Below are 25,107 nucleotides of genomic sequence, written 5' to 3'. Positions count from 1 at the left end.
CAACATGGGGACAGGGTACTTTGGGGTGGGGGGGCGGCAGGGCACCCCCTGCCCCAGAGCACCCAACCCCCCCATGTTGAGGGCATGCAGCCTGGTACGGCTCAGAAGGGGGGGCACTCGCTCGTCCCCACTCCTTTCCTGACCGGCCGGGCGGCGTGCTTTGGATACGGGTCTGGTATGGATTGTGGGGGAACCCCCATGCCGTTTTTTCGGCATAGGGGGGTTTCCTTACAATCCATACTAGACCTAAGGGCCTGGTATGCCCCTGGGGGGAAACCCATGCCGTTTTTGTATTTAAAATTTGGCGTGGAGTTCCCCCTCATGATTCATACCAAACGCCGCGGCTAGAATTGGCGGGAATCCAAGTCGGATCCCCGTCGCTTCAAGGGGCCCAGCACCTCCTGATTTGACTGTGCTATCTTGTCCGGTCAGGGGCTGAGAAACAGAGGACCCGCTGTGTCAAGTACTCCCCGGGAGTAACGTCCATGGGGTATAACAGTGGTACTATGGGTTTGGGACCCCACTATGTGAAACTGCATGAGGCCACAACACATTTTGCTTTTTTCTGCTCCATGCCTCATGGGCTGGCTTTTTGGCCAGGACAAGTACAATTAGTTTACTTCTTTTTCTGCCTTGGGGGGTCTTTTTTTGGGGGAGTCTCTCACCTAGTGCATAGTGGTCAGCTGATAATGAAGAGAGGGGTCCGCTGGGCCTTTTGGCTAGGAGGACCAGAGTGTGCATTACACTTGACAAGAGCCTTGCACCCCACAGAAGGGACCAATCACAAACCCTTCTGTGGGGTGCAACTTTTTTTACTTCACCTACTGGTACAGTATTGTGTTTTTGCGCACCACACCACAGGCTTAAAAATAAATAAATAAGCAGTATGCAGTTTTGAATACAGTACATGGCTCTATAATAGGATATACTGTATTTGCATAATACAATATTTATATTTCTGGATGTGCAGTTTACCAAACGGGCAAAAATCGATGATTTGCATGGCTCCATCCACTATCCTAAACGGAGGAATAATCCTCTTATTTTTGTGATATGTGATGGAATGAGACCTGTGAATACCTTCTTTTTTTAGAAGGCTTTATTGAGCTCAGCACTGAATTGAGCTCACAGCGTCTCCCCGCAGGGATGTAGTCCCAAGGGAGGGGGCGAGCACGCTGAATAACCCCCAGCCAGAACGGCTCAGGTGATGGGGGCAAACTTACTGAGGAGGAACAGAAAGTGAGAAATTCAGACAAAGAAAAAAAACATTTAGAAGGGAAATCGAAGGAAAAGTTAAGTGAACCAACAATGCACTAGCTTAAAGGAACCTATTTAGAAATTAAAAAACAAACATTTACAACCCCTTTAAGGACTACAAAAGGACAAGGTTCAGTGAAATTGTTTGTTCAATGTTTTTGAATGATTTGCAAGGACATTTTGCAGTGAAAGCTTTACATCACGGTTTCTTAGTGTATAAATGATTGGATTAAACAGAGGTGTGATAACAAGATATAAAACAGACACAAGCTTGTCCGATGCACTGATAGAATCTGGTGTGACCCGCATGTATGTAAAGCACAGACTTCCATAAAAGATGCAGACTACAGTCAGATGGGACGTACATGTGGAGAATGCTTTCTGACGACCATTGGAAGAAGGCATCTTTAGGATAGTCTGCGCGATGCAGATGTAAGAGATGGAGATAACCAGCAATGAGCTAAGAAGAACAAATGCAGCTATAAAGAAGTCAACAAGTTCTTCAGTTTTGATATTCCCACAAGCCAGCTTTAACAGTGGAGAAGCATCACAAAAGTAATGATCTATTTTATTGGATCCACAAAAATTCATCTGATAAAAAAGATAGATTGGATAAACTGGTGTACAAAACCCAGCAGACCAAGAACTTAAAAGGAGGCACCAAATATACCATTCTTGCATTATGACAGGGTATTGTAGTGGCATACAGATTGCTATGTAACGGTCATAGGCCATGGTGGCCAGGAGATAGCACTCAGCGGCACACAGAAAGACAAAGAAGAACAACTGAGCCAAACATCCACTAAATGATATTTCATTATTTCCTGTGATGATGTTGAATAACATATTGGGAAGTGTAACATTGACATATCCAGTCTCCAAGAAGGAAAGATTTCCTATAGATATATACATGGGCTTCCAAAGTTTGCGGTCTTGTATGACCAATAACACGATGCTCATGTTTTCTAAGATCGTAATAATATAAATTAAAAGGAATACAGAAAAGATGGGTATCTGGCAGTCTTGGCAGGCAGAAAAACCAGCCAGGAGGAACTTGCTTATTGATGACTGGTTTGACATCACCAACCTTTTTTTTGTTCAATAACAAATGGATAAAATGGAATCCAGTGTTTATATGTTATTATGAATTTTATTTAGTAATTAGAGTTTCAAATATATTTAAACAGTTATGTATTTATGATAGGTAAATAAATAATTTGGATACCTTGTAAAGCAAAAGAAAACAGATATAACTTACATATTTTTTATGTAACATATATTGCCTATATATATATATATATATATATATATATATATATATATATATATATATATATATATATATATATATATATATACACCTTGAAAAAGTAATCATACCCTTTGAAATTTTCCACATGTTGTCATGTTACAACCAAAAATGTAAATGTATTTTATTGGGATTTTATGTGATAGACCAACATAAAGTGGCACATAAAGTAGCACATAATTGTGAAGTGGAAGGAAAATTATAAATGGTTGTAATTTTTTTTACCAATAAATATATGAAAAATGTGCCGTGCATTTGTATTCAGCCCCCTTTACTCTGATACACCTAAGTAAAATCTAATGGAACCTATTGCCTTCAGAAGTCACCTAATTAGTAAATAGAGTCCACCTCTGTGTTATTTAATCTCAATATATATACAGCTGTTCTGTGAAGCCCTCAGAGGTTTGTTAGAGGACCTTAGTGAACAAACAACATCATGAAAGCCAAGGAACACACCGGGCAGGTCAGGGATAAAGTTGTGAAGAAGTTTAAAGCATGGTTAGGTTATAAAAAATATGCCAAGCTTTGAACAACTCACGAGCATTGTGGAATCCATCATCTGAAAATGGAAAGAGTATGGCACAACTGGAAACCTACCAAGACATGGCCGTCAACCTAAACTGACAGGCCGGACAAGGAGAGCATTAATCTGAGAAGCAGCCAAGAGGCCCATGGTAACTCTGGAAACTTCAGAGATCCACAGCTCAGGGGGAAAAATCTGTACGCAGGACAACTATTAGTTGTGCACTCCACAAATCTGGCCTTTATGGAAGAGAGGCAAGAAGAAAGCCATTGTTGAAAGAAAGCCATAAGAAATCCCTTTTGCAGTTTGTGAGAAGCCATGTGGGGGACACAGCAAACATGTGGAAGAAGGTGCTCTGGTCAGATAAGATGAAAATTGTACTTTTTGGACTAAAGTCAAAACGCTATGAGTGTCGGAAAACCAATATTGCACATTACCCTAAACACATCATCCCCACCAAGAAACATAGTGGTGGCAGAGTTAATGGGAAGTTGGATGGAGCCAAATACAGGGCAATCTTAGAAGGAAACATGTTGTAGTCTACAAATGACTTGAGATTGGGGCAGAGGTTCACCTTTCAGCAGGACAATGACGCTAAACATACAGCCAGAGCTACAATGGAATGGTTTAGATTAAAGCATATTCATGTTTTAGAATGGCCCAGTCAAATGCCAGACCTAAATCCAATTGAGAATCTGTTGCAAGACTTGTAAATTGCTGTTCACAGACGCTCTCCATCCAATCTGACAGGGTTTGAGCTATTTTGCAAAGGTGGTAGAGACATACCCCAAAAGACTTGCAGCTGTAACTGCAGCGAAAGGTGTTTCTACAAAGTATTGACTCAGGGAGGCTGAATACAAATGCACGCCACACTTTTCACCTTTTTATTTGTAAAAAAAATTGAAAACCATTTATAATTTTCCTTCCACTTCACAATTATGTGTTACTTTGTGTTGGTCTGTCACATAAAATCCCAGTAAAATACATTCACATTTTTGGTTGTAACATGACAAAATGTGGAACATTTCAAGAGGTATGAATACTTTTTCAAGGCACTGTACTGTGTATATATATTGCTCCTCATTAAAGCAGAGCTTCAGCATTTTTTTCTTTTTTGTTTTAATGTGACCAAACACTACTCACCCTCCTAACACACCATCACTGTCTGATTGTTTCTTCATCCAGTGCCACCAGGCTCCCCTGGCCAGTATCATTCAGCTCACTTCCTGTGAGCCATTCCTGGGAATGTGTCATCATAATGCTGCGTACACACGGTCGTTTTTTGTGATGAAAAAAAACAACATTTTTAAAAACGTCATTTAAAATGATCGTGTGTGGGCAAAACGTTGTTTTATGTCTTCTGAAAAACGACCAAAATTTTTTTCGAACATGCTTCAATTTTTTATGTCGTTTTTCAAAACATTGTTTTTTGTGTCATAAAAAATGATCGTGTGTGGGCTAAAACGACATTTAAAACAACGTTTTTAAACCCGCGCATGCTCAGAAGCAAGTTATGACGCGAGCTTGAATGGAACAGAGTGCCGTCGTACGTGTTGTACGTAACCGCGTTTTGCTAGAGCATTTTGAAAAAACGATGGTGTGTAGGCAACGTCGTTTTTTAAAATGAAGTTTGAAAAACGTAGTTTTTTTTCATGAGAAAAAACAACGTTTTTTTACAAGACAAAAAACGACCGTGTGTACGCGGCATAAGGCTCACAGTATTCCTGGACTGAGCATCACTCATTTGATTGGTGGGGGGATTTCTAGAGTTCCTCTTTTTTTTTACTATCTATCTAATTATTGTTTTCTGAATATGTTGAATATGTTGCTTCCCTTCCCTTACTTTCCCTTACTATGCAATTCACAACAAAAGTGTCACAACCACAGTTTAGGCAAACCTAAACCTGGTCGGCAACCTCACTGGGCAATAAGGAGCCATGCAAGGCAGAAATGTGAACTCCCAAGAACAACCATGCAAGCACTGTTTACTAAGTTTAGTGCCCTCTTTTTTTTTTAGGAGCTCTAAAAATTGCAAACAGTCACTAAGAGGTACCTCTGCTTTAATGGCCAGTTCACACCACAAAAATGCACTCCAGATCCTTTCCAGATGCGTTTCTGCATGTGCGTTTTGGATGTGTTCTGGTACGTTTTTGGTGTGTTTTATATGCATTACAAGTGCATTGCATGCATTGCGTTTTATTTCTTCTTTTTTCCTGTTTTTTTTTTCACTGTACTGGGGTCCGGTGTGCTTTTGATGTATTCATGAGCATTTTTGATGCTTTTTACCACATTCCAGTACAGTTCTTTTCAGGAAAAAAGCTGCACGTTGTACTTTTTCTTCTGGAACTGAAACGCACTGGAACGCACTGCACTGGTGGGAACTATGCCATTGAAACCCATAGAACCTACTTTTCATGTGTCTTTGATGCAGATGGTGTGAACAGGCCCTCAGACTTCTGTGGCCAGTTTACAGTATTAGAAGATCGTACAGGTATGCATTAAAGGGATTGTAAAGGTAGAATTTTTTTTCCTAAATAGCTTCCTTTATCTTAGTGCAGTCCTCCTTCACTTACCTCATCCTTCCATTTTGCTTTTAAATGTCCTAATTTCTTCTGAGAAATCCTCACTTCCTGTTCTTCTGTCTGTAACTCCACACAGTAATGTGAGGCTTTCTCCCCAGTGTGGAGTGTCATGCTCGCCCCCCCCCCCCCCATGGACTACAGGAGAGTCAGGATGCCCACTAACACACAGCTCCTTTCTCTGTCTGCAACGTAGAGAGCGTCCTGACTCTCCTGTAGTCCAAGGGAGGGGGCGAGCACGACACTCCACACCAGGGAGAAAGCCTTACATTACTGTGTGGAGTTACAGACAGAAGAACAGAAAGTGAGGATTTCTCAGAAGAAATAAGGACATTTAAAGCGGAGCTCCACCCTAAAGTGGAACTCCCGCTGATCGGAACCCCCCCCCCCCCTCCGGTGTCACATTTGACACCTTTCAGGGAGGAGGGGGGTGCAGATACCTGTCTAAAGACAGGTATTTGCACCCACTTCCGACCGCAGACTGTGGGCAGGACATCACCTGCTGCCCCCCCCCGTTGTGTTCTGGGAACACTCGGCTCCCAAAGCACAGCGGGAGCCAGTCAGCAGGCGCAGCGCGACTTGCGCATGCACCGTAGGGAACCGGGCAGTGAAGCCGGAGCGCTTCACTTTCTGGTTCCCTCACCGAGGATGGCGGGGGGGTTAGCAGAGTGATGAGCGATCGCTCGTCCTCTGCTGCGGACAGCGCTGGACTCCAGGACAGGTAAGTGTCCTAATATTAAAGTCAGCAGCTGCAGTATTTGTAGCTGCTGGCTTTTAATATTTTCTTTTCAGCGGAGCTCCGCTTTAAAAGCAAAATCAAAGGATGAGGTAAGTGAAGGAGGACTGTACTAAAGTAAAGGAAGCTATTTAGGAAAGAAAATTGTACCTTTACAATCCCTTTAAAGTGAATCTATAATTTCATGTATAGTTTGAAGTCATCAAAATGAAAGCAAACATGGCATTGATGACACACCTTTCTACATCCAGAGCCAGACTGTACTCAACCTAAGGTCACATTTGGTGTTTTAGGCATTTATTGGCTGCTGACCATGTTGTTTTTTGAGCCTGCAGTTCTTTTTTTACATAGTCTGCATCTTTCCATAATTTTCTCATTTACCTTAATCACCGTCATTACAATTTAATTTCAATCTTTGAAGCTGAAATGTGGGTTATCCTATGAACTTTTCTGTTTTTTAAAATAAAAATGGTCAAATCCCAAATTACAGTAAAGCTTTTTTATTTCAGGTTGCAACACTCATAAAATATGTATTCAAATTACTGTATGGAGTCTGTTTGTAAAGGATTCTCTGTGCAAATAAATAGAACCCAGGCAGTGATTTGCATTCATCTGTCTGTATTTTCAAAGAGGATTCACCCTATATGTAATATGGCTGCTGATGAGACATTTGACAGCTGAATTCTGTTTGCTATTGCAAATTCTCTATTACATTGTATGATGATGGGTGAATCCTTCTGAAAATGATAGGCTTATAACTCTAAAATACAGACAGACAAATGTTCTGTAAACATTGACTGTGTGAATGCATAGAGAATCCTTTAAAAATAGACCCCTGTGTGTCTTTGTGCAGCGTGTGTATATCTACAAGGATTATTTCAATACCAATGCACAGTTCAGTATATACAAATACGTAAGCAACCATAAAAAAAGGTACAAAATAAGCCAGATAAAAACATGTGATAAGATTGTTACCTGTTAGAAGACAGGTACGGTTAAGTGAAGGATTAGCTGATATATATATAGTGTTGTAAATCCCCAAAGGAAGCCTCTCTAGTATTTTCACTGGAGCATTATTATCACATCAACAAATTAACATTTGTTGATAACAGTTTCAAAAGCTTTAAAGGATCACTAAAGGAAAAAAAAATTGTTGCTGAAATGACTGTTTACAGGGTATAGAGACATAAAAGTTAACTGATTCCTTTTAAAAATGATTAAAAATAGATTAAATTCAATCATATAATGTGCCTGTAGTTTCACTTTAGTTTTTAAACTGGTTTCATGTCTATGTGAAGTAAAGAGACCCACAGAACAAAAACAAAAAAATCCAGGGCAGTGTTTTGTTTTTAAAATTAATCTGATTGGTTCTGTTAAGTTTTAGACACACAGTAATGACAGCTTAGACCATCGTGAAAAGCTCCCAGTATGATGGTTATAAGGAAACGGGCAACCAGGAAGTGTGGAGATCAGAGCAGTTTTACAGCAACATCAAAGCAAAAACGAGCAATGAGGACATGAAACCAGTACTGCAGTAAGGTAAAGGAAGCTATTTAGCTAAAAAAAAAAATTCCTTTAGTGACCCTTTAAGTTACAATTTAAGGTTCATTATTACAAAAATATGAATTTTTAAATATATTGTTTACACATATATATAGTATAGAATTTTTTTTTAGAAGATAGTTTCTTTAACCACTTCAGCCCCGGAAGATTTGGCTGCCCAAAGACTGGGCCATTTTTTGCGATTCGGCACTGCGTCACTTTAACTGACAATTGCACAGTCGTGCGACGTGGCTCCCAAACAAAATTGAAGTCCTTTTTTTCCCACAAATAGAGATTTCTCTTGGTGGTATTTGATCACCTCTGCTGTTTAATTTTTTTGTGCTATTTTTTTTTACTTTTTGCTATAATAAATATCCCCAAAAAATAAAAAAAATATATATATATAAAAGCAAATTTCTTTCTCAGTTTAGGCCAATATGTATTCTTCTACATATTTTTGGTAAAAAAAAATCTCAATAAGCGTATATTGATTGGTTTGCGCAAAAGTTATAGCGTCTACAAAATAGGGAATAGATTTATGTCATTTTTATTAATAGTTTTTTTTTACTAGCATTGGCGACGATCTGCGATTTTTATTGTGACTGCCACATTATGGCGGACACATCGGACACTTTTGATGCTATTTTGGGACCACTGTCATTTATACAGCGATCAGTTCTATAAAAATGCATTGATTACTATGTAAATGACACTGGCAGGGGAGGGGTTAACCACTAGGGAGCGAGGAAGGGGTTAAGTGTGTCCTAGGGAGTGTTTCTAACTGTAGGGGAAATGGGCTACCAGTGACATGACATTGATCACTGCTCCCGATGACAGGGAGCAGTAGATCAGTGTACTGTCACAAGGCAGAACAGGGAAATGTCTTGTTTACACAGGCATCTCCCTGTTCTGCAGCTCCGTGATACTATCGCAGGATACCGGCGAACATCGAGTCTGCGGGTCGCACGTCACGAAGCTTGCAGCAGGGGTGTGCGCGCGTCACCGGAAGCAAGTCGTGCCATTCTGTCGATGTATATCTACAGGCGGCGGTCAGCAAGCGGTTAACAAAAGTTTTTTTTTTTTTTTTAACTAGTACAGTATTAAATGAGATGCATATTTTAGTATTTTCTTTTCACTATATTTCCTATTGTTAATTCTGAACCTGCACTTTATTCATGATCATTATTATGTAACAGGTTTAATTCACTGCCCGGGAATACCCAGCCCTGTAAGCAATGGGGTGGGATCCTAGTGATTTTGTTGTGCATGTTTTCCCTTTTAGCAGGTCATTAGGCATCATGACTGACATGGAACCTGTACCCCAAACCCAGTACCCCCCATAAAAAACACGTACCCTATAGCCATTCACATTGGGGGACAGTATCTGGGTGCCCACTTATTGTCAAAGGGTGCTTCCAGATTATTATAAGCCCCCACGTTTTATTCGTTTTTTGCTTTTTTCGTAAATTCTGGAAATTTTCGGATTTCCGAAAAAGCAAAAAGCGGAAAAAACGAATGAAACGAAAAAAAAAAACGAATGAAACAAAAAAAACTAATGAAACGAAAAAAAATAAGAATTTTCGGAAATTCGGAAATTTACGAATTTTCGAAATTTTGAATTTTCGAATTTCGAATTTTTCAATTTTCAAAATTTCGATTTTTTGACATTTCGAATCTTTCAATTTTCGAAATTTCGAATTTTTCGAAATTTCGAAATTCGAATTTTTCAATTTTCGAATTTCGAATTTTTAAATTTTCGAATTTTCTACTTTTTCAGTTTTCGAATTTCAAATTTTTGAATTTTCGAAATTCTAAAATTGAAAAATTCCAAATTTGAAAAATTCTAATATTTCGATTTTCGAATTTTTCATTTTTCGAAATTTCGATTTTCGAATTTTTAAATTTTCGAAATTTCGATTTTCGAATTTTTACATTTTCGTAATTTCGATTTTCGAATTTTTCAATTTTCGAAATTTCGATTTTCGAATTTTTCAATTTTCGAAATTTCGTACTTCGATTTTTTCAATTTTCAAATTTCGAATTTTTCAAATTTCGAATTTTTCAAATTTCGAATTTTTCAAATTTTCGAAAATTGAAAAAATCGAAGTTCGAAAATTGAAAAATGTTTCAAATTCGAAATTTGAAACATTTTTTCAATTTTCGAAATTAGAAATTTGAAAAATTTTAAATTTGAAAAATTCCAAATCTGAAAAATTCCAAATCTGAAAAATTCGAAATTGGAAAATTGAAAAATTCGAAATTTGAAAAATTCGAAATTTGAAAAATTCGAAACTTGAAAAATTCGAAAATTGAAAAATTCGAAAATGGAAAAATTCTAAAATTGAAAAATTCTAAAATTCGGAATTTCGAAAATTTAAAAATCCGAAAGTTTTTCGTATTTCCGAATTTCCGAAAATCCGAATTTCCGAAATTCGTAAATACGAAAATTCGGGGAGAAAAACGAAAATACGAAAATTTCGTAAATTCGTAAATACGAATTTTCAAAAAAACGAAAATTCGTAAATTCGAATTTTCGGAAATACGAAAATTCGTAAATTCGAATTTTCGGAAATACTTAAATTCGTAAATAAAAAATCTGTAAATACGAAAATTCGTAATTAACGAATTTCCGAATTTCGTAAAAAAACTAATTAGAAACAAAACGAATTGCACATGTCTAGCGCACAGTGCAAGTATGCCCTCCCTTACATTGTTCTTATTGGGAGATGGATTGTTTGCCTTATTCACTATAAGTATGCCAGCCCACATCCAACCTTTATGTGTCTTAGGCCCATTACAGCCACTTAGGGGCCCAGCCTGTAATAGGTCATATGAACTTAGTGACGGCTTTTTGCATACCATGCTTATTTAACTTATTTTAAAAAAGAAAACAAAGAAATGTAGTGTAACGCCGTCAGCGTTACTTCCTCCTCATGGAGCGCAGACTTGTCACTTATGACAGTTGCGCTCCATTCAGATTCACGTCCGCGTCACTTCCGGTGCGCGGACGTCTGCGCTCCACGTTGGAACGCGGAAGTGCGTTCCAACGTGCGGCGCTCAGCTCAGCCACTGCCCGGGCTATTTAAACTCCCGGGGATGGCGGCAGGGTGTTCGGATATTCCTGTTGGACCCTGCCGCCATCTGGGAAACCCTGGACAAGCTACAGACTCGCTGTAGCACCTCTCTCCACAACTTACTCCTCCAAAGTCTCCTGTGTTTCACTATCCTGCTGGATACCATCACCACCTGTGCGGACTGCCTGGTATAGACTACCTCCTGAACTGCAAGTATATTTAAATACCAAACTACTGCTGTATATAGATACCACCACCACCTGTGCAGACATTCCAGTACAGACTACCTCCTAAACCGCAAGTATACTTGAAACCAGCTATTACAATAACATTGATTCCTAGTATATTCCAGAACTGTGTCTCTTACCTTAGACTTGTTATTATATACTAGCACCAGATACAGCAGACATATTTCACTTTATTGGTACCAGTGTGGAGATATCCTACTAGTAATACTACTACCCTGATTGTTGAATTTACTTAGACAAAGACTTATACTTGTAGTATCCAGATTGTTCTCATTAGTTAAGCTTAAGAGGAATTAAGCTATTACTCTTGTGTTTTGTTCCATAGAGGATATGATGATATAACCCCAAACTCTTATTGTTCAGTGAGAGTGATCTGGTGGTTCATTTCTGATAAGCCTCTACAGCTGCGGTCTAATCTCATATAGAGTCCTCTCACTGTCAGGGTCATAACATAATATCCGAACCCAAAAAAGATAAAGGATATAATTACATATATCTTTTAAATGGATCCAGCTGACCTTGCAAATCATTTAGTTGCACTCTCTCAAAGAGTTGATAATCTTACTAACAACATGAATGAGTTACGTATGCAGAATGATGCTTTAAGAGATCAAAATCTGGCACAAGCCAGGCAAAGACCTGAACCAAAGGCCTGTTCACCGGAACCATTTTTTGGAGATAGAAAAAATTACAGACAATTCATTAGTTCATGTCGATTGATGTTTGAACTACAGCCACGTACTTATCATTCTGATAGGATAAAGATCCTTACATTAATTTCTTTTCTTAAAGGTGAGCCCAGGGTATGGGCTGACACCTATGTAGAAGAACACGGAGATCTCTTAGGAGATTTTGACACATTTCTTGATGAGATGTCTTTGTTATATGAAGATCCCAACAAACAGTTAACAGCTGAGAATTCAATCAGGAGTCTTAGACAGGGAAGGCGTCCTGTTGAAGATTTTATTTCAGAATTCAAATGTTGGTGCAGAGAAACTCAATGGTCTGATATTTCTCTCAGAAACCAGTTCCGTTTGGGTTTATCTGAAGCTATGAAGGATGAGTTAGCTCGTGTTGACCTACCCACTACTTTGGAAGATCTTATCTCAGTCACTATTGATCGTCGCCTTCGCGAAAGAAAGACCGAACGTGCCACTACCTATTCAGTCACTCCCTTCAGGAGATCTAGATCACCTCCCAAAGATTCTCCAATGGATCTTAGTGTTATTAAAGGACCTTTAACCTCTGCAGAGAAACAGCGTCGCAGAGCTAACAATCTTTGCCTATATTGCTCTGCTCCTGACCACATCGTTTCCACCTGCCCTCTTCTCAAGAAGAATTCAGAAGGTAATTTCTCCCACATTAATAAATTAAATTCACCCGGAACCATATCTAATCATTATATTTTTGTTCCTCTCACCCTACAGTGGGATCAAGGAAAGATTTCCATTGAAGCAATGGTCGACAGCGGCGCATGTGGCAACTTCATTGACTCAAATGTTGTAAAAGCAAATAAAATTCCCAGTGTGTTAAAGCAGATTCCAGTGTCACTCACATTTATTGATGGATCTAACTCTTCTTTCGGTCCAGTTACATCTCAGACAGTTCCTTTAATAGTTTCTTGTGCCAATGGCCACACAGAGACTCTCAATTTTGATATTATTTCATCTCCAGTTTTCCCTATAGTTTTAGGTTTACCATGGTTGCATCTTCATCAGCCTACTATTCTTTGGCCCACAAGATCTCTTTCTTTACAGTCTACTTACTGTACAGAAAATTGTCATCCTCCATGTATCATCTCCTTCTCAGAGCTTCATCCTACTAATTTACCAGATTACTTACAAGATTTTGCTGATGTGTTCAGTAAGACTAACGCGGAGAAACTCCCTCCACATAGGATTTACGATTGTCCTATTGACTTAATTCCTGACAGTCCTATCCCTACTGCTCGGATCTACCCCCTTTCTCAACCAGAGCTTATACACCTAAAAGATTACTTGGATGAGAACCTTAAAAAAGGATTTATAAGGCCCTCCACTTCTTCTGCCAGTGCAGCTCTATTTTTTGTAAAAAATAAGGATGGATCACTTCGACCGATAATAGATTATCGATCCCTCAATAACATCACAGTAAAGAATAGATATCCATTACCACTCATTCCAGAGCTTATTGAAAGGTTACAGACAGCTAGGATCTACACAAAGCTGGACCTTAGAGGTGCTTATAATCTTATAAGGATTCGCTCTGGAGATGAGTGGAAAACTGCTTTTAAAACTCGATACGGGCTTTTCGAGTACTGTGTAATGCCTTTCGGTTTATGTAATGCCCCAGCAACTTTTCAGTGGTTTATTAACGATATTTTTCATGATCTGCTTGACATTTGTGTTGTTATCTACTTAGATGACATATTAATTTATTCTGATACTCTCGAGGAACATCACAAACATGTGCGTTGGATTCTGGAGAGACTCAGAATTCACTCTCTATATGCAAAACTTGAGAAGTGCGTCTTCAGTCAGACTACTATCTCCTTTCTTGGTTATCAGATCACTCCAGATGGAGTTCAGATGGACCATACTAAAGTGGATTGCATTTTGTCTTGGCCTTCTCCCCAGACCAGAAAGGCCCTTCAGAGATTCCTTGGATTTTCTAATTATTATAGAAAATTCATTAAAAATTTCTCATCAATTGTGAGACCACTTACTAGTCTAACCAGTTCTAAGATACCTTTCATATGGTCCAAGGAAGCACAGAAATCATTTGAAACACTTAAGCTTAGTTACTCTTCAGCTCCCATTCTCCAACTCCCCAATCCAATGTTTCATTTTACGTTGGAAGTTGATGCTTCACATTTTGCCTTGGGTGCTGTACTTTCCCAACGACCCACATTATCACATCCACTACATCCTGTTGCCTTTTATTCCAGAACTTTATCACCAGCTGAAAAAAACTATCCGATTGGAGAAAAGGAACTGTTAGCAATAAAGGACGCTCTCGCAAACTGGAGACACCTTCTGGAGGGTTCTACACACCCTATCACTATCCTCACTGACCATCGTAATTTACAGCATCTCAAAACTTGTAAAACTCTTTCTGCCCGTCAAGTCAGATGGAGTTTATTTTTTGATCGTTTTGATTTTGTCATCTCATACCTCCCCGGTACTCAAAATATCAAAGCAGATTCTCTATCTCGTATGAATGAAGATCAATCCATGGACATTCCACCACTTTCCATTATTCCTTCCAACCGAATTATTGGAACAACTTTGACATTCGATAAATTGCTCATTCAAACTCTTTCTAAAGATAAATCTCAACTCCCTAAAGGTCTACAACAGCAGTCTAATGGACTATTTACTTTCAACGACAAGATCTACGTTCCACCAAGTTTACAACTCACACTATTAAAACAACTCCACGATGCCCCACTTGCAGGTCATCCTGGTATTAGTAAAACCATTCTTTTACTGAAGAGAAGTTATTGGTGGCCCCATATGACAAAGACTGTTCATGACTATGTGAGTTCTTGCCACACTTGTGCAATCAACAAACATTCGAGGAAACCACCCTATGGGTTATTAACCTCCATCCCAATACCTGACAGACCTTGGGATGTTATATCCATGGATTTCATAGTAGATCTTCCTAGATCAAATGGATTTAACACCATCATGGTCACTGTTGACATATTAACCAAGATGGCCCACTTTGTACCTTTGAAAAAGTTACCTACTTCTCAAGAAACAGCAAGGGCTTTTTTATCTAATATTCTTAAATTGCATGGCCTTCCATCCCAAATCATTTCGGATCGTGGGTCACAGTTTATTTCCAAGTTTTGGAGAGCCCTTTGCCAAACCTTACAAATAGATCATCGTAGATCTACTGCTTATCATCCCCAAACAAATGGGCAAACGGAACGTGTTAACCAAACTCTTGAGCAATATTTGCGCTGTTATTGCACCCATCTTCAAGATGACTGGGTTGACTTACTTCCACATGCAGAGTTTGCATATAACAATGCTTCCAATTCATCTTCTCAGTTTTCACCCTTTTACGCAAATTATGGGTTTCATCCTAATAGTTTACCTTCTACTTTTTCTCCAAGTAATGTTCCGGCTGTTGAGAATTTCTTATCAACCATAAAAAACACTCTAAACACTCTTCGTTCTAATCTAAAGACTGCTCAAATTAGACAAAAGAAATATTACGACTCTCATAGAACAATATCACCTCCATACAAAATTGGAGATTTGGTATGGTTATCCACTCGGAATTTACGACTTAATATTCCTTCAAAAAAGCTTGGTCGTCAATATACAGGACCTTTCTCAATTTCTCATGTAATAAATAAAAATGCTGTTAGATTACTTCTACCTCCAGATTGGAAGATTCATCCATCTTTTCATGTTTCACTAATCAAGCCTTATAAATCTAACCCCTTTCCAAATAGAGATCCACAACCTCCTCCTCCAATTCAAGTTTTTGGTGAAACTGAATATCAGGTAGAGAAGATTCTTGATTCTAGGAAAAGAGGATCCTCTATTCAATATTTGATTCGTTGGAAAGGCTATTCTCCCACAGATGATTCCTGGGAATGTTCTTCAAATATTCATGCTCCTCGGCTCATTAAGCAGTTTCATCATAAATATCCTGATAAACCATGTCTCACTGGGCGCTCCGGAGGTGCCCCCTTGAGGAGGGGGGTATGTAACGCCGTCAGCGTTACTTCCTCCTCATGGAGCGCAGACTTGTCACTTATGACAGTTGCGCTCCATTCAGATTCACGTCCGCGTCACTTCCGGTGCGCGGACGTCTGCGCTCCACGTTGGAACGCGGAAGTGCGTTCCAACGTGCGGCGCTCAGCTCAGCCACTGCCCGGGCTATTTAAACTCCCGGGGATGGCGGCAGGGTGTTCGGATATTCCTGTTGGACCCTGCCGCCATCTGGGAAACCCTGGACAAGCTACAGACTCGCTGTAGCACCTCTCTCCACAACTTACTCCTCCAAAGTCTCCTGTGTTTCACTATCCTGCTGGATACCATCACCACCTGTGCGGACTGCCTGGTATAGACTACCTCCTGAACTGCAAGTATATTTAAATACCAAACTACTGCTGTATATAGATACCACCACCACCTGTGCAGACATTCCGGTACAGACTACCTCCTAAACCGCAAGTATACTTGAAACCAGCTATTACAATAACATTGATTCCTAGTATATTCCAGAACTGTGTCTCTTACCTTAGACTTGTTATTATATACTAGCACCAGATACAGCAGACATATTTCACTTTATTGGTACCAGTGTGGAGATATCCTACTAGTAATACTACTACCCTGATTGTTGAATTTACTTAGACAAAGACTTATACTTGTAGTATCCAGATTGTTCTCATTAGTTAAGCTTAAGAGGAATTAAGCTATTACTCTTGTGTTTTGTTCCATAGAGGATATGATGATATAACCCCAAACTCTTATTGTTCAGTGAGAGTGATCTGGTGGTTCATTTCTGATAAGCCTCTACAGCTGCGGTCTAATCTCATATAGAGTCCTCTCACTGTCAGGGTCATAACATGTAGTTTGTAAAGAAGACCAGGCGTGAAACACTGGCTTTATTACACATACTTTTCTGCAGTTACTGTGCGGTTCAAGCAGCTGCAAAACAATCAGCACACAACATTTTGGTAGAAAGCTGTTTTATTTAAAGCAATTCACTGTGATATATTGGCAGACTTTGTTGGAATACAGCACATATAGAGATCTTTGATTAGCAGGGTACAGTTTTACATCAGTAAAGACAATTCAGATTAATGCCATGCAATAAAGGGTAATTTTGAGAAAAATCATGAGAAATATACAGCCTAACTAGATGGTCAGTGCTCAGTATGGGTTATACTTGATAGGCATAACCTCAGAAGTGTGTGGCAGCATTTGTACCTTCTGTGAACTAGGATAAGTAACCTCCAATAATGCAGACTTCTTTCCCCAGAAACGTACAAGTCTTGCGTGGAAGTTAACACAATTGTTCTTTTAGTGATTATGGAAGTCAGTGCTTACTTTTTTTTATAAAAACTGAGGCCACTGATGACGTTGTGAATATGAAACGTGTAGGGCGGAGCTACAAGAACAAAGCAGAGAGATTGCAAGACTCGAGACACTGCCAGCCCCTGTGTTCTTTGCCCATGCGCAGCTTTGCTTACTGTTTATAGAGCCGAGGTGGCGGGCGAGTATTTATCAAAGGCCCTTGATTGTTTGTTTTATGTGAAAGCATTTGGTTTAACAATAAATATTTGTTATATTGTTTACACTACGAGTTAGTATTCTTTTATTTTTTTAGGAGAAGAGCACTGCTCATGTTTTGAGGGCAGATTAATCCGAAGCAACCATCCGCAGCTGATGAATTTATATTCTGTGGCAATACAAGACTTCCATTGCTCTAGTATTGTGGCCTTATTGTGAGGTGAGCTTACACCCATGGAGGTTGTTTGGTGAAGGCGCCGGGCGGACGTACGTTTGAGAATCGGTGTATCTAGCTAATTTGCATACTCTACGCGGAAATCAACGGAAGCGCCACCTAGCGGCCAGCGTAAATATGCACCTAAGATCCGACAGCGTACTAAGACGTACGTCGGTAGGATCTAGCCCACATTCAGGCGTATCTTGTTTTGTGGATGGACATATAGTTCAATGCTTCTGAGCATGCGTCGACTTGATTTTGAGCATGCATGGTTTTTAGTCTGTCGGAATTGCATCCAGACGAACGAAAAAAAATTTAAATTTTCGAAATTTCGATTTTCGAATTTTTACATTTTCGTAATTTCGATTTTCGAATTTTTCAATTTTCGAAATTTCGATTTTCGAATTTTTCAATTTTCGAAATTTCGTACTTCGATTTTTTCCTTTTTTCAAATTTCGAATTTTTCAAATTTCGAATTTTTCAAATTTCGAATTTTTCAAATTTCGAATTTTTCAAATTTCGAATTTTCGTATTTCCGAATTTCGAAAATTCGAAATTTCGAAAATTGAAAAAATCGAAGTTCGAAAATTGAAAAATGTTTCAAATTCGAAATTTGAAACATTTTTCAATTTTCGAACTTCGATTTTTTCAATTTTCGAAATTAGAAATTTGAAAAATTTGAAATTTGAAAAATTTGAAATTTGAAAAATTCCAAATCTGAAAAATTCGAAATTGGAAAATTGAAAAATTCGAAATTTGAAAAATTCGAAACTTGAAAAATTCGAAAATTGAAAAATTCGAAAATGGAAAAATTAGAAAATTGACAAATTCGAAAATTCGGAATTTCGAAAATTTAAAAATCCGAAAGTTTTTCGTATTTCCGAATTTCCGAAAATCCGAATTTCCGAAATTCGTAAATACGAAAATTCGGGGAGAAAAACGAAAATACGAAAATTTCGTAAATTCGTAGATACGAATTTTCAAAAATACGAAAATTCGTAAATTCGAATTTTCGGAAATACGAAAATTCGTAAATTCGAATTTTCGGAAATACTTAAATAAAAAATTTGTAAATACGAAAATTCGTAATTAACGAATTTCCGAATTTCGTAAAAAAACTAATTAGAAACAAAACGAATTGCACATGTCTAGCGCACAGTGCAAGTATGCCCTCCCTTACATTGTTCTTATTGGGAGATGGATTGTTTGCCTTATTCACTATAAGTATGCCAGCCCACATCCAACCTTTATGTGTCTTAGGCCCATTACAGCCACTTAGGGGCCCAGCCTGTAATAGGTCATATGAACTTAGTGACGGCTTTTTGCATACCATGCTTATTTAACTTATTTTAAAAAAGAAAACAAAGAAATGTAGTTTGTAAAGAAGACCAGGCGTGAAACACTGGCTTTATTACACATACTTTTCTGCAGTTACTGTGCGGTTCAAGCAGCTGCAAAACAATCAGCACACAACATTTTGGTAGAAAGCTGTTTTATTTAAAGCAATTCACTGTGATATATTGGCAGACTTTGTTGGAATACAGCACATATAGAGATCTTTGATTAGCAGGGTACAGTTTTACATCAGTAAAGACAATTCAGATTAATGCCATGCAATAAAGGGTAATTTTGAGAAAAATCATGAGAAATATACAGCCTAACTAGATGGTCAGTGCTCAGTATGGGTTATACTTGATAGGCATAACCTCAGAAGTGTGTGGCAGCATTTGTACCTTCTGTGAACTAGGATAAGTAACCTCCAATAATGCAGACTTCTTTCCCCAGAAACGTACAAGTCTTGCGTGGAAGTTAACACAATTGTCCTTTTAGTGATTATGGACGTCAGTGCTTACTTTTTTTTATAAAAACTGAGGCCACTGATGACGTTGTGAATATGAAACGTGTAGGGCGGAGCTACAAGAACAAAGCAGAGAGATTGCAAGACTCGAGACACTGCCAGCCCCTGTGTTCTTTGCCCATGCGCAGCTTTGCTTACTGTTTATAGAGCCGAGGTGGCGGGCGAGTATTTATCAAAGGCCCTTGATTGTTTGTTTTATGTGAAAGCATTTGGTTTAACAATAAATATTTGTTATATTGTTTACACTACGAGTTAGTATTCTTTTATCTTTTTAGGAGAAGAGCACTGCTCATGTTTTGAGGGCAGATTAATCCGAAGCAACCATCCGCAGCTGATGAATTTATATTCTGTGGCAATACAAGACTTCCATTGCTCTAGTATTGTAGCCTTATTGTGAGGTGAGCTTACACCCATGGAGGTTGTTTGGTGAAGGCGCCGGGCGGACGTACGTTTGAGAATCGGTGTATCTAGCTAATTTGCATACTCTACGCGGAAATCAACGGAAGCGCCACCTAGCGGCCAGCGTAAATATGCACCTAAGATCCGACAGCGTACTAAGACGTACGTCGGTAGGATCTAGCCCACATTCAGGCGTATCTTGTTTTGTGGATGGACATATAGTTCAATGCTTCTGAGCATGCGTCGACTTGATTTTGAGCATGGATGGTTTTTAGTCTGTCGGAATTGCATCCAGACGAACAAAATTTTTTTTAAATTTTCGAAATTTCGATTTTCGAATTTTTACATTTTCGTAATTTCGATTTTCGAATTTTTCAATTTTCGAATTTTTCAATTTTCGAAATTTCGTACTTCGATTTTTTCAATTTTCAAATTTCGAATTTTTCAAATTTCGAATTTTTCAAATTTCGAATTTTTCAAATTTCGAATTTTTCAAATTTCGAATTTTCGTATTTCCGAATTTCGAAAATTCGAAATTTCGAAAATTGAAAAATGTTTCAAATTCGAAATTTGAAACATTTTTCAATTTTCGAACTTCGATTTTTTCAATTTTCGAAATTAGAAATTTGAAAAATTTGAAATTTGAAAACGTTGAAATTTGAAAAATTCCAAATCTGAAAAATTCGAAATTGGAAAATTGAAAAATTCGAAATTTGAAAAATTCGAAACTTGAAAAATTCGAAAATTGAAAAATTCGAAAATGGAAAAATTCGAAAATTGAAAAATTCGAAAATTCGGAATTTCGAAAATTTAAAAATCCGAAAGTTTTTCGTATTTCCGAATTTCCGAAATTCGTAAATACGAAAATTCGGGGAGAAAAACGAAAATACGAAAATTTCGTAAATTCGTAAATACGAATTTTCAAAAATACGAAAATTCGTAAATTCGAATTTTCGGAAATACGAAAATTCGTAAATTCGAATTTTCGGAAATACTTAAATTCGTAAATAAAAAATTTGTAAATACGAAAATTCGTAATTAACGAATTTCCGAATTTCGTAAAAAAAACTAATTAGAAACAAAACGAATTGCACATGTCTAGCGCACAGTGCAAGTATGCCCTCCCTTACATTGTTCTTATTGGGAGATGGATTGTTTGCCTTATTCACTATAAGTATGCCAGCCCACATCCAACCTTTATGTGTCTTAGGCCCATTACAGCCACTTAGGGGCCCAGCCTGTAATAGGTCATATGAACTTAGTGACGGCTTTTTGCATACCATGCTTATTTAACTTATTTTAAAAAAGAAAACAAAGAAATGTAGTTTGTAAAGAAGACCAGGCGTGAAACACTGGCTTTATTACACATACTTTTCTGCAGTTACTGTGCGGTTCAAGCAGCTGCAAAACAATCAGCACACAACATTTTGGTAGAAAGCTGTTTTATTTAAAGCAATTCACTGTGATATATTGGCAGACTTTGTTGGAATACAGCACATATAGAGATCTTTGATTAGCAGGGTACAGTTTTACATCAGTAAAGACAATTCAGATTAATGCCATGCAATAAAGGGTAATTTTGAGAAAAATCATGAGAAATATACAGCCTAACTAGATGGTCAGTGCTCAGTATGGGTTATACTTGATAGGCATAACCTCAGAAGTGTGTGGCAGCATTTGTACCTTCTGTGAACTAGGATAAGTAACCTCCAATAATGCAGACTTCTTTCCCCAGAAACGTACAAGTCTTGCGTGGAAGTTAACACAATTGTTCTTTTAGTGATTATGGAAGTCAGTGCTTACTTTTTTTTATAAAAACTGAGGCCACTGATGACGTTGTGAATATGAAACGTGGAGCTACAAGAACAAAGCAGAGAGATTGCAAGACTCGAGACACTGCCAGCCCCTGTGTTCTTTGCCCATGCGCAGCTTTGCTTACTGTTTATAGAGCCGAGGTGGCGGGCGAGTATTTATCAAAGCCCCTTGATTGTTTGTTTTATGTGAAAGCATTTGGTTTAACAATAAATATTTGTTATATTGTTTACACTACGAGTTAGTATTCTTTTATTTTTTTAGGAGAAGAGCACTGCTCATGTTTTGAGGGCAGATTAATCCGAAGCAACCATCCGCAGCTGATGAATTTATATTCTGTGGCAATACAAGACTTCCATTGCTCTAGTATTGTGGCCTTATTGTGAGGTGAGCTTACACCCATGGAGGTTGTTTGGTGAAGGCGCCGGGCGGACGTACGTTTGAGAATCGGTGTATCTAGCTAATTTGCATACTCTACGCGGAAATCAACGGAAGCGCCACCTAGCGGCCAGCGTAAATATGCACCTAAGATCCGACAGCGTACTAAGACGTACGTCGGTAGGATCTAGCCCACATTCAGGCGTATCTTGTTTTGTGGATGGACATATAGTTCAATGCTTCTGAGCATGCGTCGACTTGATTTTGAGCATGCATGGTTTTTAGTCTGTCGGAATTGCATCCAGACGAACGAAAAAAAAATTAAATTTTCGAAATTTCGATTTTCGAATTTTTACATTTTCGTAATTTCGATTTTCGAATTTTTCAATTTTCGAAATTTCGATTATAGAGATCTTTGATTAGCAGGGTACAGTTTTACATCAGTAAAGACAATTCAGATTAATGCCATGCAGTAAAGGGTAATTTTGAGAAAAATCATGTGAGGCTACGGCAGTATGCTGAGCCTGCATGGGATAGAGCAGAGGGAGAAGTGGGCTGCCGCGCTCTGGGGTAGTAACAGCCTCTGATTGGTCAGCTGCGGCAGCCCCCTTCTCTGATAGGTCCGTTCGCGTGAGGTAAAACCCGCACTGGACGAGCCTATATAAGGGAGAGGCTGAGGCGATTTGCTCAGTCACATCTCCTGACAAGCAGCATCGCCCGCCTCTCCCTCTCTCTCAGGATGAAGCGCGCTGTGCAGGACAGCCGTGAGGAGCTCTTATGTAGACTCCTAGAGAAGGCGGAGAGCAGGGGAGGTGAAGAGTGGCTGAAGCGTTGCCTGTCTGAGGAGAGTGGCTCTGTTTTATCTGTCAGCCCAGCTGCAGTACCAGAGATGAGCGTGGGCGCCCCCAGGAAACAGCCTGGAAGAAAAAAGAAATGTAAGACCAATAATTTAGCTCCTCAAGCTGAGGGAGCTGCAACAAGAGGTGCTTCTTGCCAGCAAGGGAGCAGCGCTGCCTCTTCCCCCCCTCCTGGGGACTTGGGTGAGCATGTTTTACCTGAAGTTGTTTTCAGTAATGTTAACCAGTTATCTGCATTTTCTAGTCTAATTGAATCTTTGTCTGTCATTGTGCAGCAGTTCAAAGGTATACATGATGCGGATTTTACCTCACAAAATGTAAATATGTATGTGCAACCAGGTGAGAGTCTGAGTACTCAGGCATGCACAGTAAGTCAGAGTGCACAGGAGACTGGTGCTGGAAATAGCGATAATGCTATTGATATGGAGGAGGTTGGTGTGGTGTGGCATGAGGCTGGTCATCCCTCTCTGCTAAATAAGGATGTTACTGTCAGATCGAGTGTGAGGTGTCCTGCTGTTAATAATACTTTACCCCTCAGATCCTCGGCTGCTCAGCGAGTCTTCCTTTAAGGAACCCCTCCCTTGCAGTTTATCCCCGCTGGGTTTTCATCTGTCTAAGTCAGTCAAAGAAAAAATTTGGAGGGGTGAATATCTCGATATATTATCACTTCTCCCTGCTTCTAAGGAGTTTTTGGCTAAATCTGACAGGCAGTCCAGCGAAAGAACAGAGGAAGATAGGAGGAGAGCGGTTCCTAAGACATTTCAAAACTGGCTGCAAGCGTTCTGTATCTATTCAGCAGTTATGGGAGAACGCTTCCCGGGGAAGTGCTCAGGTTTATTCCAACACCTGGATATTATTGCGGAGGCCTTTCGCCACTTTGGCGGCTCCGCATGGTTCTCATATGACGAGAATTTCCGTCAAAAACTAGCTGTGCACCCATCGCTGCATTGGGGGGCTAAGGACGTTGGTTTATGGTTAAACCTTATGCTGCCACCTAGGCCCCAGTTCACCCCTCGCCCCGCTTCAAATGGTCAGAGTCCAGTCAGGAAGGGTGTATGCTTTGCATTCAATGAGGGTCAATGTAAATTCTTATTGTATTGTAGATACAAACATGAGTGTTCTTATTGTGGCGGTACTCACGCGGCGAGCAGATGTTTTCGTAAAGCTGCCGCTAGTTCCTCTCATTCAGGACCCAAGGACACACATGGGAAAGGCCCCGACTCCGGTGAGCCTGGCAAGAATGCGCCCATGGCTCGAGCGCTATCCAGACCACAGGATGGCGGCTCTGCTAACTGAAGGTTTTGCCAATGGTTTCTTAGTGCCATCCTTTACTGGTTCAGGGTGTACACCAGTTAAAAATTTACTATCGGTATCCATGCACTCTAACTTAGTGCTTGAGAAAATTTGCAAAGAATTGTCTGAGGGTAGGGTGGCTGGCCCCTTTAATGACCCGCCATTCTCTAATTTCCGGTTGTCCCCTTTGGGCATCGTACCCAAGAAAGAGCTGGGTGCGTTCAGACTGATCCACCACCTATCTTACCCACCGCATTCGTCACTCAATGACGAAGTTGCCTCTGTGGAGGCTCCAGTCTGCTACGCCTCATTTGATGAGGCTTTGTGTCTTTTGAGGCAAGCAGGGCAAGGGGCTGTGCTAGCAAAGGCTGATATTAAGTCGGCTTTCCGCCTTCTTCCCGTGCATCCACAAGGCTTCAATTCTTTGGGTTTTCAATTTTTGAATAAATATTATTTTGATAAATGCATGCCAATGGGGTTTTCTATGTCATGCTTTTATTTCGAGGCTTTTTCCTCCTTCTTACATTGGGTCGTGTCAGTCGTTATCCCTCAAGGCCTTATCCTACATTATCTAGATGACTTCTTGTTTTTAGGTCCCCGGGGGTCATCAGTGTGTATGGAAGCTTTACAGGTTTTCTTTGACGTTTGTCATGACTTTGGCGTGCCTCTGGCCCAGGAGAAAACAGTTTTTCCCACGACAGTTATTGAATTTTTGGGGATCACGGTTGACTCCGAACGAATGGAATTCAGATTGCCACAACATAAGATACATAAAATGAAGTC

General features: G+C 39.3%; 1 protein-coding gene across 1 annotated transcript; it reads right to left on the bottom strand.

The window, feature by feature from the left end:
• Nucleotides 1-1,389: 1,389 nt before the first annotated feature.
• Nucleotides 1,390-2,387, bottom strand: LOC120914534 (olfactory receptor 6B1-like). Its single transcript, XM_040325211.1, has one exon. The coding sequence runs from the start codon at nt 2,335-2,337 to the stop codon at nt 1,390-1,392; it is 948 nt and encodes a 315-aa protein (XP_040181145.1). The 5' UTR covers nt 2,338-2,387.
• Nucleotides 2,388-25,107: the final 22,720 nt, after the last annotated feature.

Source organism: Rana temporaria, chromosome 9 (assembly GCF_905171775.1).
Source record: "Rana temporaria chromosome 9, aRanTem1.1, whole genome shotgun sequence".
Taxonomy (NCBI): Eukaryota; Metazoa; Chordata; class Amphibia; order Anura; family Ranidae; genus Rana; species Rana temporaria.
This window is presented reverse-complemented; position numbering and strand designations above follow the sequence as displayed.